This window comes from Ciconia boyciana, chromosome 5, assembly GCF_034638445.1.
Source record: "Ciconia boyciana chromosome 5, ASM3463844v1, whole genome shotgun sequence".
In the NCBI taxonomy this organism is placed as follows: Eukaryota; Metazoa; Chordata; class Aves; order Ciconiiformes; family Ciconiidae; genus Ciconia; species Ciconia boyciana.
The window spans coordinates 65612392-65631103 of NC_132938.1; the positions used below are offsets into that span (position 1 = coordinate 65612392).

Sequence of the window (18712 nt, forward strand, 5' to 3'; positions counted from 1 at the left end):
ATGAAAACTGGTATGTTGTATACAGACCATATTGTATAAGACTTGAGCTCTTAGATTTTGGAGGGATGAAATTTTTTTTGTGTTTGTATGGTGTTTCTGTTTATTTCAGGTGGTTCTAGTTAGTGTTTTCTTTGGTGTCCTTGAAATAAGAGTTATGGGGTCAAGCTGCTGTACATAGAATTATCAAATTGATTGAGAAGGCAGCAAAATTTGATGCATTCTTTAACTGGTCTAATTCCCTGAGGTCCAGCTGCATCAATAAAAGATTCAAGTGCTGTTATACTATCCTTCTATTCTCCTTTCACTTAATCCGTCACTAGGGCAGTGGGTTCAGAGGTTAATACAACCTTCTGCTTGGTTCCATTCCAATACAGCAAGTGTAATTTGTACATGAGCATTATCTGCATATGTCCTCAGTCTGACTAGCTCTCATTATTGTTCATAGGAATGTTCTTAAAAGAAAAGAAAGATGATGCTGTGACTTGTTTTTCTCTCATGGTTTCTAGGCCCATAGAGGAAAAGTTTCTGCTAGTTTGTCCTTGTTATGCAGCCAGGGGTGTAATATGGTGCTTTGTCCTGTAACTCTACTAATATGAATGTATTTATCATCCAGACAAAGCAAAACTTCTCTGAGCTCTGTTTTTTGGCAACAGCAGGCTTGGCGTTGTGTCATGGGAGGAGGTGCTGCTATCTAGTTTTTCCTGTTTTTTTTGGCAATGCCATCTTCTGTAGCTTGTTCTGTCCTGTAATCTCTCCAAGTACCAAGATAATATGAAGCTCAGATAATGATCAGATGAAGTCTTTGTCCATTCTAGTCTGTGAAGCTAAATCAAATCTGTTATATCATGGACTATCTCTCTATCTTTACTATAGATCAGGCAGTCTGTTTTGTGTGGAAGGTCTAGTTAAGAGTTCTATAAATCACCCTTGCAGATTTTCCATGTGGCTGTCAAATGATACTTAAGCTTATGTTCTTTGTGGTGAGGGTCCTTTTTGCACTCCAAATCCCATGCACTTTCTTGGCTCAGAAACCATAAGCTTGGTAAGGAATTGAAGCTGGGCAGCAATAACAGGTAGATGAATCTCTTGTGAAAGAGAAATGGCATGTTTTCCCATCTAAAAGGAAAAGGACTAATAATCACATCACCTTTGAGGGCAGTTAAGACATGGAGAATATCGTGGCTGTAGGACTGAATAAATTATGTGCAGCCTCTGAATTTAAGATGAATCATAAATTGGGTGTGTGTTAGAAATTTGTTCAAGGGGCAGTATAGTCAATTTAACAATTGTTAAGTTGTAAACAGCATACTGAATCATGCAGTATATAATTATATATTTTTCTGAAGTGCGGTGAACAGTGACAGGCTGAGGGACTCTAGTTAACTGGTCAGGTTCCAATTAACTTGTATAATTTTGGTACAAAGCCATATGTGCTGTGTCAACTCATGTTTTGGAGCAAGATCTTGATTTCCTAACCATAGGCATTCCAAGTCTTCAAGTGGCTTTGTCTACTAATTAATCTGGGGCTAAAACCTCCTAATTGCAGGATTTAAACTAGACAGTATAAGCTGCTTGGGAAGGTTTTGGCCTCCATAAAGAGCTCGTTTAAAAAGCAAGCATCCAGGACCAAAAAACTTCATGTTTTGTGTGGAATCTTTCAACTGATAGGTATCTCTAGACATGCTGCTAATTTAGTTGGTGATACTTGTCACAGGGACTGTACTGTTCTCAATACTTGGTCTATACCACATCCACAGAGTTGAGTGGAACAGATGGGCAAACAGTAGGTAAATCTTGATATATGTTATCAGTTGGATATGGTTGGTTAACATAACTATGGATGGTTGGATAAAGAAAGTCTGCCTTTAAAAAAACCCAGTATTTATTCAATACCTGCAAGATGGTGGTGAGTAATGTGCTTAGAAACCCTGCTAAAGATAGGTTTAACAGAGAACCTCAACAACTTGAGAGCTTGAGAAATACTGGAGTATGGAAACACCAGCAGCAGGTGATTGAGAATTTTGGGAAATCCTGTAATGAACCAGTAGGGAATAATATCCTTCCTATAACGCTTGACTTCCTTTTTCTGGGCAACAGGTCTGTTTCACAGCATAAAAGTATATGCTGCATGTTTTCTGCGCGCTCTCAGATTTTTACATGCCCTGCAAATTGGTTACTGGTTAGGCATGTGTATGCAGAGAATATGTACAGCTTTAGTCTTAAATTAGTTTCTGTATGCATGAGTATGGAAGGAAGTGCAGAAAGAAGGGATCTGCAATCTGAGAGGACAAATGATCACGTTAGTTGTCACAAATTCTGTGCTTGGGACAGGCAGATGTTAGGCAGAGGAAGGAATCTCCATGTTTGCACTGTGTGCATCTAACTCAGAGCTCAATTATCTTCTAGATTATCCAGTTGGGTTTTTTTCATTATTGGTTTCACTGAAAACTGTTTAATATAGTTCATGTCTGGACATTATTGGTAGCTCACCTAAATTACATTATACTGACAGATTCTCAGTTACTGGGTGAGAAAATGAGATGTATCGTGTTCAAGGACAATGTTAATGAATTTCCAACAGTCTGCTCCTCAGCTCAGCATCACTTCAGGAAGGGGAAACATCTTTTATATCACTTGAACAGCAGCTAAGTGCTTTCAAGAAGTAGCAGTTAAATAGGTTACTTTTTCTCTGGAAAGTTAGTTGCTTATGGAGAGAAGAACTTGCTGTGAAGTCTTTTATGAGGACAGGTGTATACACAGATGATTAATGCTATTGAAATGCTTCTCAGGAAATGGTTCTACCCTTTAAGACTTGTAGTGCTACACTTGCAGTACCATGCATGTAGAACAAAGAGCTGGTTTCTGCACAGATGGAGGTCTGTTACTACAGTTGCAGCCCATCTGCTGATATCAAATCTGTTTTTACAAATGCTTACAGAATCTTACTTTAAATCTGCCTTGACCAAAACCTTTAATAGGCTTTAGAGACCCTCTAACAAGGCTTTCAGGTAGCTGATTTTGACTTCTCGAAATAGATCAGTGTTCCTGCCCCTTTACAACTCTGTTTGTCCTTCAGGTTTTTTCTCCTGTCCTGCAGCAGAAACTGAAAACAAAAGTTAATTGTTTGGTGTATATGAAGTATACACATGCAGATAAATGCATATATACATTTTATATAGATAGATGGTAACATAATACATGCATATGTATATGCACATATATGTGTGTGGGGACACACACACTCTTTCTCACATGGGAGTGCACTATAAAAAGCACATCCTTCCTGAAGGTTGACATAAAGTTCAGAGAGCCAGGTATGTAATCTCACTTGCCAGTGCTTCTCATTTCCTTAGAATCAGTCTGCCTTCATTTGAGGAGAATGTTATGAGGCAGCAGCTTATAATTTCTTGTCTTTCTAATTGCTCTGTGTAGGAACAGTTGTTCTATGGACAAGTCAAATCCAGCTAGCTGCCTGTTCGCATCTCTGCTATTCCCTCAGAGGGTACATGTTTCCTGATTGGGTCTCAGTATGAGAATAGGGTATCATCAGATATCTCTGTTTTGAAGAGGTAGTTCACTTGAAGTTGGTTCTCACTTGGAAATGGATGAAGTTGCTTTATAAAGTTAATCACTGATTCCCCCTGCGTAAAATTTCTTTAGCATAAATCTTTGTACAGATTTTCACACCTAACAGGAGTACAATATATCATAGACCTTTTTAATTGTATTTTTGGGCATATAAAAAGTATAAATCTCCTGCCTTGTGCTACTGTGTCTGAGTAGAGAAAGGCTCTCTGTCTGAAAGCAAAATTACTTTTTTTTTTTTCCTGCTACAGAAGAGTGAAGAACATGCAGTGCTCTTTGAATAAGACTTGATATTTGCTACTGTGCTTGAATTAGCTCTTTTTTCAATTTACAGATAAGTAGAGCAAGGATCTCTCAGCTTATGCCTTGGTTCTAAAGATGCAGTTGCTCTTGTGTATACAGTTCTTGACAGCTGAAATGTAGGCCTATGTTCTGTCTTGTCTGTTTTTCAGGGTAGAAATTCAGACTTTCACAATAAGAATTAGTCATCACTTGTGTGAATAATAGCTTTACTCCCAGACAGGTGAGTTCACAGATAAGATATCCGTGGTGTCATCTAGCTGCAGACCTTGTAATGTTCTGTTCCTTATGCCATATCTCCCTTCTTTTTTTTCCCCAGAAATGAACCAAAAAATCATAACTGTCTGGGCAGGCAGCACACTTCCCCCCCCTCCGCTGCAAGTCCTGGGATTCTGTGGTGTTGCCTGTGTTGTAGAGCATATGCAGTTGCTTAAAGAAGTCTAAATTTCCAAGGAGTTGGGAATATTACTCTCTTAAGCATCAAAGACTGAAGAAATGGTGCAAGATAGACCCTCCAGATGGATAGGGCCCTCAGGCATCCTAAAGTATGAGAACATGATCACTTCTTCCCCTAGCTGTAGGGCTGCTTCAGAATTGTTCCTGACAGTTACCAGGAACTAAAACATCATTCAGGGTCATGGCTGAGGAGAGTGTTGTTATTTGGGAGACAGTCCATCTCTATCAGTAATTGTTTGGACTCTCATCACCTGTTTTCACCAAGAGTCATAGGCAGAAAAAGTGTGAGTGAGGATGTAGATCGACTTAGGGCATTGGGTAAGAAAGCCATTGGACTATTTGTAGCAACTGATTAGCTGAAGAGAACACTTGCTAGGTGGTAACTTTTAAATTGGTTGGGTTTGGTTTTTTTTTCAATTTTCATAGAAAAAAAAAAGTACAAGTGCAGTTTATTAGAAATATTGGTAGGTGGGGTGATGCATGTGGGAGTTTGTTAGCTCTCATATTGGGCTAAATGTGTACTTAAACAAAAAAAATCCTTGTGTTGTAGTAGTGCAGCTTCTTTGGCTGTATACGCCTAAGGTAAAAGCAGTGCTGGAGGAATCAGATGCAGATAGATGTAATTTTCAAACTCGTTCTGTTACTCAGCCAGTTTTTCTTCTGTTGTCAGATATTGTTTCCTTCCAAGGCAGGACATAAGAAGTAGCTGTTAGTATGAACTGTCCTCTGGATACTAGAGGTTTATTGTGGTTAAGTACAGAAGTTATGCTCCCTGCTAGCAGATCGCTTTCTTGTCATGAGTATACAAGGGTGCTGCTTTCAAACTAAAAACACAACAGAATTGTTTCTGAAACCAGTACATTTCTCACAGGAGTACCATTAGATTGTTCTAACTATGGAGAAGCTCTTTTGGTGCCATAGTAAAGTATCTCTTCTGCTAATTTATTTTTCCAAAATGTCTGGTAGTCAAATATATGAGGCTGACAAAGATTTTTTTGCTCACATCCACCCTTCTCCCACAGGGGGAAGAAATCTACAAAATAAAGTGAACCCTGCAGTTCACCCACCATAACAACAGCACAAGCCATTTGTTGAAGGATTTGATGTGAATATATAGGATTAAAATCTGGTTTTGAATTAATGTATGGTGGGGTCAATCTTTATACTTGTTAAGAGTATGTTGACTTTAACAGTGATTTACAAATATACTACAATCCTAACAGTTTCCTTCATTACTACTGTTGGTGGGTATTAAAAATGTTTTTTTCCCAATGTTTTAGCATATTAACATAATGATATTTCTATACTTATCTGAAAGTCAGCAATTTTTTTGGGGGGGAGCTGTAAAGCTTCCTGAAGATGACTTTTTCTTTCTAATGCCGCATCCAAGAAATCTGAGGACTCTTACTCTCTTGGCATATCGTGCTTAGTTTCTTGCTGATCCGGTTGTGCTGCCTTCATGTATGCTGGTTGTTACGTTGCTGCAAGGGGCTGTCGTAATGAGAAGCATTTATAAAGCAAGGTACCATTCTCTGTTACTGAGACCGGAAGGATTAATATCTAACAGAACCTGAACCCTTCAGTACTAGAGAATTTATCTAATATAGTAAAATCCATATCACTTTATTACCACAGGAGAGACCTTAAGCTAAGCTTTTAAAAACCCACTCTCATGTAAGTTTATCCATTAGGGAAGTTATCTGTCGAGCAATACTGGCTTAATTTGTACCTGTTAAATTAGTGAAGCTTACTTGTAGAGTCACTGAGTTTCTAGTCTGTGGCAATTTATGTCTTGGTATTAAATATTTGATCGTTAATCTTCTCAAACATTGGGGAGTGATTATAAAGAAAAAAGTAATCTTCGTAGTCATATGAAAAAGGAGTTACTCTGTACAATTGTCACTACTTACTTGACTCATCAGAGCCTCATTGTCTTACTTGTAGATACCTTTAAAATGCCACAGATGGCGGAAAGTAGTACTTATTGACTTAGAATAATGCTTCCTAGTGACTCCATGATATTTAAATCATGTGCGTGCTACTATTTCTGCTCCTCTGACAATAATTTGCATTCCCTCTTCAGCTGTGTGAAGAGCTGCAAGTGAATAAGGATAGACTTCAGTCATGACCTTTTTATAGTATGTGAGGAATGTGTAGCTCTTGCATGTAACAATGGAATAACTGCTGGACTAAAGCTGAAGGTGCCCTTCTTAGTTTCTCTCAGGGTAGTCTGTCCTTGCCGTGGTGACAATGCATGTCACCCACATAGACCTAGCAACAGTTGTGTACCGCAGTGTACAGTAATGAAGAGCATTACTGTCACTGTGCACTGAAAAAAAGCAGTATGGAAGGACGCCAAGGAAAGCATCTTCATCAAGACTGCTGCACAGTCTGGAATTTGTCGTAAGTGAAGTTATATGATAGCACATCACTACATCATGAAGTTATGTTGTCAATAGATGTGTTTTGCTTGTGATTATTTCATGTCATTAGAAGAGTGTCATGTTACATGTGAATAAGGGTATTATCTGCTATTTGAAAAAGTGTTACTATTGCCAAGCTGTTTTGCAGTCCTGAAATTTCTGCTTTTCCATTTATAAAGCTTGTCTTAGTCACAGGTCCTCTGTTCCTGCTTAGTAATTAAAATGAAAGTTGCAAGTATGAGAAACACACCAGGGAGACGTGCCTCTCCGAGGTGGAGCAGATCAACAGCAAAATAAGGGAGTTGCCCAAGGATCTTACACTGACAATTAAACTAAGAGAGGGATACAAGAGTCATGCCCGATTTATGTGGATTAAGTTTACTTTGTAGTGATAATTATATACTCTTCTGAATACAGTTTTAATATCAGATGTGAAACATCAGCTATCCTGATGTATAAAAGAACATTCTACAGTTGCCTAGAAAACATTACTTTCATGATTATTATATAAATTTTGGACTGGATTTACTAGTTTGCTTTACACGAAGCCTCAGATAAACAAGTTTATCTGGTTCTCATGATAGACAGAAAAGCAAGGGAGGGAGTCAGCAATAACCCTTGCTTGTCTTCCATTGCGAGTTCAGTCCAATGCCAAAAGCTTATTTCTTTCCACCTTCCAGGAAAGAAAGCATGCACTTCTTGAGTAAAATAAACACTGCTTGCCCTGCAGGTGTGAGCCAAGATTCTCAATATGTCACATTCTTCTGTCTTCCGCACATGGGAATACAAGACTGATTTAAGGCTTTGGAAGGAGAAATGCTAACATCTCATCTGTTACAGTGAGTGTGAGAGCATCACTGTATGCTCACATAAAAGGCCAACAGTGCCTGGTACTTCTGGGAGTGTCCTCATGTTCTTTGTGTTTTATCACAAATTTGAGCTAGTTTCTCTTCCTTTACTTAGGAGGTTTGAGCTCAAGCAGAAAGCTATCAGTTTGAAGAGGAGATGCAGTTTTAAAGAAATTTTCTTGATGTAGTTTGAGGATTGGCCCAGGAGCATGGGACTGTTTTGCTGACATTTCATCCTTTCTGCCTACAGGTCAGAAAAAGAGGAGAACATGGAAGGAAAAATGTGAGTGGAAGAAGCTAATCTCTTCCACAACTGGGGGGAGGAAGTTCTTGGGTGGTAATACTAATCTCTGCTGACCTCTCCAAAATGAAGGAGGAAGGAATAGTGCTTATACTAAGATACTATTATTATCAGGTAGCTGATTGAATGAAAAGCACCACGGAATTGTGTTTGTTCACAAAAACTTAGATTCACACGATTTCTGGCAACTATTTAGAGACTTAAAAAAAGAGGAGGGAGATGGGATTTGCATCTTGTGGGGCTTTTTGTCCCCTCCTCGTATCTATAGGAGAAGTGAAAAAAGTGGTCATGGCACAAGTGTTTGTTTCCTTATCCTTCAAGACAATAACCGAGAATAATGTGCAGTAATTAACTTGAGAGCAGGATTTTAAAAAATAAAAAATGAATTTCTTTAAACACAGTTGATTTGATTAGCTTGTATATTTACATTGATTGCATGCTTGACTTGAATATTTGCAAATAATGCCTTATTTTGTGGACGGTCTATGCAAACTGGACCTGCAGCTATAAGAAACCACATTTTATGTGCACACATCTAAGTATGTGTGTATTTGAAAATAAGGTTTCAAAGACTACTGAAGTGCAAGCTTTCCAGCCTGGATCCAGGGTTCAGCACTTAAGCACTGTTTCAGCAACAGTATTATTGGGGATAAACTAATTGATAGATGCATTCCAGGTCGTCTTCAGGGGTGTAAGATGTGGGTCAATGTAAATAAATAAGATGGATGCCAGCATTCTGAATTTACAGGGCATGGTAATGACTCCAGATGCTTAGGTTCTGAAATGGGAGAGGCCAGACTTTCAAAACTGTTCAGGTATAGCTCCAGTTTGGTTTCACTGGGATTTGTGCATATTGAGCGCTTTTAGAAAGCACTTAACACTCAGTGAGTGCTGAATAAAAGTGTCAGTGTTTTATTTTTAGGCAGCTAATCATGGCTTTAGAAAGGTGATTTTTAAGAGGTTCTTTTGGACAGAATTATCTTGTTAAATGTGCTTCTGCTTTCAGGTATTTGTATCTACAGAGGAGAGGCAGAGAAAGGGCTCTTTGCTTAGCCACTAAGAGAAAAGTGCTCCTTGGAATTTGCCACTTTTTGCCTAAGTATACCTGTGGAGCAAAGGGGCAATAATGTTCATATTTGGGACAGATAAAGTCAGCTAGCAGTGTTTTATATGGGAGAAGGTGGTTTTTTTCACCACAGAAAATATTTTGGATGTATATAGAGCCTTCTTGCTATCTCTTTTCTCTGTTTTAAATTTTGTCAAAGGATAAAAATTAATACCAGGGTATTTTATGTAATTATCTAGAAACTCTAACAATGTTTTTATATTCTAGATTTTTTTCACTGCTTCTAGCACATCTAAAAAAACCTGCAGAGTGTGTGACTAGAGCAGCTGCTCTCCGGGTTTCTTGGCAGTGTATTCCGATGAAATATCAAATAAGTATGAGGTACTACAGGCATCTTAGTTAGCTGATGTTGTTAAAGCACAGCTTTTGACTTAAAGTTTTGGTTCTCAAGTTATGACATGGGGAAAAATGCTGATGCAGAAGGTAAGGAAAAAAGCAGGGATATGTGTTACTTAAACCAAAACACAAAGTTGTCAAGCAACGGTTAAGTTGAAGCAGTTTAGCCTTTTGACTTTCAGTCTATTTTTAGGAACTTTTTGATAAAATTACTGATATTATAGTCTTTATTAAACACAGTTATAGCAGTAGCTTCTTAATATTTCAGCTGGCAAGAGTTCAATAAAATCTGGAAAGAATAGGCCATTAAACTTTTCCTAATTCTTGGTTGCTGTTGGAGACCTTCAATTTCAAATTTAAAATGCATAAGGAAAAAAGTTGGCGGTTGGCAGAAATAAGAATTTTGAGCATTTAACTCCTGTGCTGCATACGTAGATAATTAAAAAGTGAGGTGTTTTGAAAACTTAGCAAGTTGTAGGAGAAAAAAAGTATATACCTTGCAAATAGTCATTTTGACAGTATTAGTGTGGGGGGCTGCTTCTGTTGTGCTTTCCCTCTTATCTTTGACTGAGAAAGTGTCAGGCTGACTCATATACCATGCTGGCACTGCTTGATGATAGGTATTGTGCTTTTAGCACGGGTTGTTGGGACTGTAGAGTGTAGGGGTGAGGAGGTTACTGAGCTTGCTTTACAGGGAAGAGACAGAACTACCCATCCCACTCATCAGGGAGTGTATAATCTGTCTGCCTTAGAAGGAGGAGCTGGCAGTTGGTCCTCATGAGGTAAACAGGCATTTTAAAGGAAGCGTTTGAGATATGGGAGAGGCCTTTGGCTTAAGCAGCATTCTTTCTTGGAACTGTGCTGCCTGTATGGCTTAGGGCTGAATGGCGTGGAGAGTGAGAAATTGCACTCAGGGCTTGTTGATACAAATGATTTACACCTGAATTTACTCTCTTGTCCTGGAGCGAAAAAGAGCTGCCTCCACATGATGCAACTCCTGTCCTGTGGAAATTGTACTCCTCTATGGTCTAGGAGTAAATTCTGTCCCAGAGCAAGCAACCTGAAAGTAATCTTCATGTCTATGCTTTTCCAGTGTTAACTATTTTAATTTATCCACTGTCTTCCTACATCGTGCTGTGCTCTCTGCTGTGTGAATGTCCTTTTGTATGTTCTGTGGCTATGATCTTATGTGGGTTTTGGGTGTATGGGGAATCCACGCCTTCATAGTTCATGTTGAGTTCATACCACCTAGCCCTTTGACGTGCCTCCTGATGATGACTGCACCTGGACTTCTCACCTTGTGAAGCAAGGTGCAGAGACAGGATGCACTTAGCTTTGTAAGCCTCCTGATCCCATCTCCAGCTAAGTGTTGGTGTGGCTTCATATTAAGATGCCACCATAATGCTGTCCCAAGGAAAAAGGAAGTGAACTCATCTGTAGAAGGTGCACCTTTCAATGTTCTTTAATCTGTCCATTTTTATTACAAGGAGTAAGAGGAAAGGAATAGGGCACAGGGTGCCAGCACAACAGATCTTGCTTACCTTAAGTGAAGAGGAGACAGGGAGAGGACTCATTGCAAGAAAGTGGCCTGACAGGAACCTAAGAGTCCACTGAGAACTCTGCCAGTGCATCTAGATTTCTTTGACAGTCAACTTGATACTCTGAAAAACACAGGGACTGCCAGGACCATCTTTGGAAGTTTGAAGCAGACTAGTTTGTACTGTTAGTATAACAGAAAAGTCTTTGTTTTACTTGCAGTTTTGTGTTCTGTCATTTTAGGCCAATACTATTCAGCTTTCCTGAGATCCGCTCACCCTCTCTCCTTGGATTAGCCCCTCTTTGCTCAATTGAAATCAGCTAGAAGTTTACCCTTAATGGAGATCTTTACTCATCTTTACTCTGTCTTCTCTTTCCTGCATTTTAAGAGGTTGCTGTTCTTAGTCTGTTGTCCCCTGTTGCTATCACTCAGCTTCCTTTCTCTGAGTTCTTAGCCATAGGAGTTTAAATACACATTTTTAAATGGCGATTCGTTTTAATTGGAAAATGAACATTATACAACTATATAGCCAAGGACATAACTGCAATTAGAGGGCTAAGATGTGAAGATAGGCAGTCCGTATAGTTTTGATACGGTATTCTACAAAAGCTTTATATGTTTTTCTCTTACATAAATTACTTGATACTGTCATTATGTTGCAATTTGTCAAAATGTTCAGGCATTACACAAAACCAAAAGCTTTTGTATGTATTGAGCACTTAGTACTTCACCTTCTGTATTCACAAAGGACCAGACACTACTGAAGGCTCCCAGAATCTAAGGAGACAGCAAATTCGGAAGAATTGTGCATTGCAAACATTATCGTTCCTACAAATTTCTCCTTTCTCCTTGTGGAAAACATCAGTCGCCAACAAACTGGTGGGGAAGAAGTATGTTTTGAGCCAGGCACTTTCACTGTCAGCTTCATTGTGTTAAATTAATGGTGCCTGGCTGCTAACAGGTGAACTGTATAGATGGAGAACTCTGGACATGCATTTGCCCACAAACACTTCACCCCAACTTGCTTCAGTCAGTTCCCTGGTGACAGAGAACCATTTCGTGGAAGCTTCTTTAATCTTCATAACCAGTATGTTGGCCTGCTCTTTGCTGTGACAAGACAAGCACTGCAGCTTCAAGATAGTTTTGAGGAAGAAAAGTTGCAGGAAAAGTTACCAAAACAGTTACCAAAAAGTTACTGAAACAGATATGCTTCAATGAGAGTCCCACTCAAATCCCAACTCGTGCCATTCTGCATGTGGCTGTGTTTGTAATGATTGATGTTTTGTTGGGCTTGGGCTTTCAAAACCAATTTGAAATGTTTTGGGTTTGGTGTGTTGTGATGTTTGTTTTTATTTGTCAAGCTACTGCTATCTGTAATATACAAGCAGATCTTGTTGCTTACACTACTACAGCTAAGGCCTGCGTGGCTGTGTGGATATTCATAACACTTCTTACTATGATCAAGAAATTGTTTTCTGTAGGATTCTTCTACTGTTGATGTAACATGTTTGGGAATTTGAGCAGACGTGCTTATGGTCTCTATAGTGGTGTTAAATAGGGAATCGGCTTTTATCTGCTACAGAACAGTCCACACTTATTTAATCACAGTTGAAAGGAATCAGGATTTTGCAGAATGGGGAAAAGGGGAGTGGCAGAGAAGGATTTTTGGGGGGATGTTGGTGGTGTTAGGCTCAGCGTACTTCCTTTAGCATATTTAGCACAAAAAGTTTTCACTTGCAGATCGTATATTTTTAATCCCTAGGAGGAGACAAAATCTTTTAATCCGAATAATCCAGTTTGATTCTAGATGTACATACTGAAATTTGAGACAGTGTCATGAAATCACAAAATTCCCTGGTATGGATGATAGACCAGATACTCTGTGCCGGGTGTATGTGAATTTCATACTGACTAGAAACATGTTTATCTCTGGCTTTCCATCCATTTATTGCAAGTCTGTATCGATCACTAGCTTTCCATTGTGAATGGTTTATTTACTTTTCTCTTCAGGGATTCAGATTTCATCTTTCTTTTAAATGTGGTCAGGATCTGTTTTCCCTTCCATTATCTTTTGATGATTACTTTTGAACATTAATTGTTGAAAATATATCTGGCTTACTAAATATGCAGAATAATTGAATACTAAAAATTGGCAAGCTGTGAAGTAAGGAAAAATAAGTTGTCTGTGATGAAATGCAGCCAACAATATGTAATTTTTCAATAGCGTAGTGTAGAATTCTAGCTGAAAAGGCTCTGGGTAGTACTTCAGCAAGTATCTTCAAAGCCCATGTTTTCGGCTAGAAACTGCAGGATATTCACCCTTTTATATTGCCATTATATGGGTATGAGCCTGGTTATCTGGAAGTAAAAATAACATGGAAGGCATGAAACTGCCTAGACAGTTGGGAAACTAAATATAGCTAGTCAGCCTGTCCTCCTTGCAAATTGTTAGATTAATATCCATGAGTGTACATCTGAGCCAGGATTGTATGCTGATGGAGAGGCTCTGGCTAGTTGATCAGAAGGGAGGGGGAGGAACCTCCAGCAGTACCGTTGGGTCATCTAAAGCTGTTGATATCAGTTACTGATTTCTGGACAATATGCTTGTGGAACTGTCTTTTCCATTTCCAGCAGCAACTTTGGAGCCTTTGAGACCTAACAAACTCATCACTGATGATGGATGATATACCTTAGGCAATGATATACGCAGCTCACTGCCTCAAGATTTTATTCTTTGGGCTTTGGAGAGAAGCAGAGAGAGAAGCAACTGCAGCTGCATCTCAGTCAGAAATATAAATTGGCATGAGTGCTCAATCTGAGGACATTTAATGTCCATAGAAAGCTGAAGTAATTAAGCAGACACATGATTTATTTGCTCCTGAGCTTACCAAAATGATGAAGCTTTGACTTTGCCAGAATATTTAGGGATGTGTTCTTCAGTTTTCAAAATAGTTTTGGTTTTGGACAACTGAATATCATATTGTAGTATGGTGAAAACGGTTTAAGTCTTTGAAAAATATTAAAGCCTGACCTCTTTTAGCTGGGGAAGGAAGTCTTTATTTGTTTTCTGGGGATGTAATACATTGAGCGCTGTTAATGGTTTTACTTTGTTTTCTTGAACGTATGAAGAAGCTGAACAAAAGAGATAACTATCAGTTCCACAGCTAGCTTGCTTGCTTGCATGTTTGCAGGCAGTGCTTCTTATTATTTGGTCATGAGGTAATATAAACAGCCCTGTGAAAATATATCAGAAGAAGAGCTTCCTTTCCTAACAGCAGCTTGACTGACTTAAACCTGTCAAAATAATGTTAATAGCTGATTTACACTAATAAACCTATAACTACTAATCATTCTGTCATTTTTTTAAACAGAGCAAACTCTTGCCCATAGCATATGGACTAATGCCAGCTTGTTGAGTTTATCGATTTAGTAGCCTACAATATTAATATGGATCATTGTTGTCTTAACCCAAGTTTTTCTTCTTCATAATAGCAGGTGCTCAAAGTTCTTTATCATCATGGTGAATGTTTTGTAGTATTTGTATTTGATGGGTTCTATTAATGTTAGAGAATTTTTGTGACTGAGAGTTGAACATGAGTTATTACTACTTGAGTATTACATGCAAGGAGAAAATAGCTCTTATGTATTCTTAAATCAGTCTGTCTCATTTCCCAGGTAACATGCATGTGTCACTGGCAGAGGCTCTGGAGGTTCGGGGAGGGCCATTGCAAGAAGAGGAAATATGGGCTATTTTGAATCAAAGTGCAGAGAGCCTTCAAGAACTATTCAGAAAAGGTAAGCATTTTTAAAGACTGATACACACAGAACTGGAAACATCTTGGTTATGTTTACGTGTCATATAAGTAAACTCCCTTGTTCTTCCTAGGCTCTAAACCCAAATAATAACTTGCTCCTAGTTTATCTTTGGGTAAAGTGCCTAGCTGCACCCCAGCTCAAAGGACGTTTTCAGCCATCACTTCATATTCTGTCAGGACCTGCAGCACATTCAGTTTCATATGGTGACAACTTCACTTTGGTAGGAAGCTACCACAGCGTCTTTGCATTGTTTTAGACTCACTGAAATGAGATAGAAACATAGAAAAAAATGATAAATAAGTCTGAGACCATTGGAGCACTTTGGTCCTGAAGGGGACATAGAAATGGCTACAGTACGGTGCAGTTCTGACCAGTCTGCTCTGAAGAGATTTAGTCTCAAGTGAGGCAAAGGTGAGCCACTGAAAACTTGACCAGAGGGCTAGGTATCATCCCCCAGAATGCAGTTAGCAAGACATACATAGCTACTGACAGGAATGTGGTGGCTTGTTGTACTTTAAAGGAGTAGAAATAAGTATCTCTTCTCCCCCATCCCCCCAACTTAGTATGCTCTAGGTTGAGCATCTGCAATACTGCTAATAATCATATGTTTTAGCACTAGGTCTAAGTATGGAATCTTTCCTCTTCCTTATGTTTTCCTTTCTTTTCTTTAAAACCTGCAAATCCTTAAGCCCCTTCCCCCCCGCCCCCCTTTTTTGCTTTCTGTAGCAATAGAAGCTTAACTAAAATATTGAACTTTGGTGACATCTTTAACCTGGCCTCAGATAGAGTATAGGTTCCCATGATGCATCTTAGTATTTCAGCAAATTTATGGGAGTCATCTCCTTATGTCTAAGCATGCATATGTAAGCTTATTCAGTTTTATTCAGGAAAAATCAAAAGCTCACACTTTGAAAATAGCCATTGTTTTGCCACATTACCATGCAAGGGGCACATCTTCATCATTGAGGGCAAAATCTGTTGTATTTTTTTATGTGTTTGGCTTACAATTTCATCAAGATTCAACACTTGAGTTGTTTTGGTTTTTTGTTTTTTTGTTTCTTGGGGGTTTTTTTTTAAAGATTTGGTTTAGACAATCTGTCAAGTCAGACACTAGGTCTATCTCGTACATTGCATAACCTCTGAAAGTGATCTCTGCTGGATACTTCACAAAGACTCCAAAGAAGGCAGATGTGGGCAGAAACGGCCATACGGTGTTTGATTTCTGATAAAGCTTGAATTAGCAAAATATGAAATTTTATCAATTTTTCTGAAATATTTTTTGGTAGGCAAATTTTGAGTAGTTTTGATATCCCATACAAATGTCCCTTTTCCCCTTTACCAGCGAGCTCACAGCCCATGCATGGTAAGAAGCGTTCCGTATTAGGACTGCTGAATTCATTGTTGCAATTTGACCGACTGTCCTGTCCCTCTGCTCTTGTATTGCAAGAAAGGGAAAGCTGGCATCTTCTTTCCTCTCTCTTTCTCTCTTTGTTCTCTCTCAGAGAGTATCAGAGGAATTATTTTTTTAAGAGAGTAGGTTGTTGAGACCAAGTGAGACCTTGACTAAAGAGAGATCTTGAATGATTAGAGGTTTACTCTTGTATGCTTTACAGGAATCAACACATTGAACTCCATCTTGAAATCCACCTGAAAGATCACAGTAGCATGAGTATATAGCAGTGAAATGACTTAAGACATTATCCTAGGTCTAAATTTTCCTTCAAGCAGGGAGTCTCCACTGAAAATAAGAGCTCACCCTTTCTTGGCCTAAGAGTAGTGCAGAAAAGAGTTATTGTAATTACTGTGAAGGCTGCATGCAAGCATTGAGAATGAGAACACAGTCAGCCCTCCTTCAGAGGGACAGGTACTGAAAGATGAGAGCAGAAAATGGAAATCTGCCCCAGGACTTCTGGTATGTGCTTTTAAGGTAGGGGAATGTTTGCCAGCCAAGACTGACTAAGGTGGCAGAAGCTTCTGGTCTTACTTCCTATCAGTGAAGACCAAAACACAAATTCAGATAAAATCAGTGCCAGAAGAATCTGTCTCTTCTTGGAGATGAAGCTGTTTTAATGAGTTGTTTTTCTGCCAGTTCAGCGAACTATTTTCAGTTGCATGCTATTAATTAACCTGGGATGTAGCCCTGTGGTAAAATGCATTTCAAGAGACACCCAAATGAAGAGCTTTACTATGTAGCTAAGGTTGACAAAGGCAATCTAATTCCTTCCAGCAAGATGAGGATAACCAGACAGTCTGTAATGAAGATTTGGCTTCAGTAAGAAAACAATCTAGAAATCTTTTTTGGTCATCTTGAATATCAGTTTTTGTGCTGGCTTGTAAAGATGCGTTGCAGAGATGCAAGAGCAGAGAATGCAGAGATTCCTGTAGGCTTGTCTGACTCAATTTTCTTCTTTATTTGTGGAGGACATGTAGCAAATGGGGAATCCTAGAGAAATCCTGTTTTCCTTGGTTAAATTTCAGACCTAGCATACAGCATGGAAGAGCTATTCTGTGGCAGAGGGCGAGTTTCCAAAATTTTTCAGAACTGACCAATCGTTCCTGGGCAGAGGGCAATGAGGAAAGCTTTTAGCTTCTGCAAGTTCACAGCATGTTCAGCTCTGACCAGTCTTAGAGATGCTTTTTTCTTCCTCCTTATATAGCTCTGGAGTCCCTGAGCATGTTGTTCTATAACAAAATCTAAGCTTTGATGAGCGTTGTCTATATTAAGTTTCTTTAAAAAAATAAAATAAAGCATATTGTTCAACAGTCTTATGGTCCAACTGTTTTGAAATGAGGGGGATAAAAAGGCCACAGAAATCGTCATGTCTTAAATTGCCATCTGTTGGCAATCTCCCTGCACCAGCCCAGCAACCACACACACTTAAAGGAATTACCATCCCAAGTAACTATTTGTTTATTTATGTAATCCTGGTAGAGTTTTGGTAGTTTGTTTGAAGTTGAGAATCCTTGCTATTACTCATCAACTGAGAACATGTTCTTCAATTAATTTGTTACTTAAACTAGTTTCAGGAAATTAGGGGAAAATGCCCAAAACAAGCTTCTGTTACAGATTTGATTAATTTTTGATTTATGAAAGTTCTGCATGTCTTTTAGTGAGTCTTATCTTCTTATCCATCAAAGCACTGAGTATAAGAAGCACAGAATGAAAATCCATGTCTTATATGGTTAATCGCATATCATACTATGTCTAATTCAGTGACTGATACAGAAATGTGCATATTTTTATGCCTATTTATATTTACAATTCTAACAGGTGTTGAACTCTTTAAAAATACTTTGCAAATTTATTTCAATCATTATAAGCAATGAAAGATTAGATTGAAATGCCCAGTTGCTAATCACTGATTTAGAAGATCAACTCTGGTAGCTGTCTTGTCAGCATATTATAAGCTGTTAAATGGAGGAGAAAGACAATCTAGTACTCAGCCGCAGATCTGACATCAGTTGTACTAGTGACATTGAGATTAATCTGGAGATTTGAAAAGGCCGATACCAGACCTGCCCTTCTCTTACATCTGTTTAATTATCTGCAATAACTATTTTGTTGTTGAGAGGGTGTATCAGCTGTTTCAGACATGCTGTATCTTGTACTCAGTACTCCATGAGGTCAAAGGAACTGGTCTTTGAACTGAAGTATCTCAAATGTGAGCATATAAGTGTAAGGAGCATGCTGTGCTCTCTGCTGCTGAGAATTATAAAGCAGGCGTCCCTCTAATTTGGTAGGTTTAACTGGAAAAGATTTATCAAAACTTGAAAGCGGGGAAGACTTAATATGTCACTTAGGCCACTCCTATGCTAAAGCATGTATTGTGGATTCTGAAAATAGTTGGACCTTTCAAGACATGTTTAAAGGGAGGGGGAAGAGAAGGGGAAAAAAATGAGTCTGATAATAGAAAGGCAGATTGAGCAAAGACAAGAGAGACTTTACAAATTGACTGTCTTGCAAATTTGTATATGGGAAATTAT

The 18712-nt window shown here is 38.7% G+C and overlaps 1 protein-coding gene across 6 annotated transcripts in view; it reads left to right on the top strand.

Annotated features, from left to right (window-relative positions):
- PTPN13 (protein tyrosine phosphatase non-receptor type 13) overlaps positions 1-18712 on the top strand; it is a 140194-nt gene that overhangs the window by 22553 nt on the left and 98929 nt on the right. For all 6 annotated transcript variants that reach the window (XM_072862909.1, XM_072862910.1, XM_072862911.1 and 3 more), the window contains one exon: positions 14588-14707. In XM_072862909.1, coding sequence (XP_072719010.1) covers positions 14593-14707 — 115 coding nt within the window. In that variant the 5' untranslated portion in view covers positions 14588-14592. The remainder of the gene's footprint in view (positions 1-14587; positions 14708-18712) is intronic.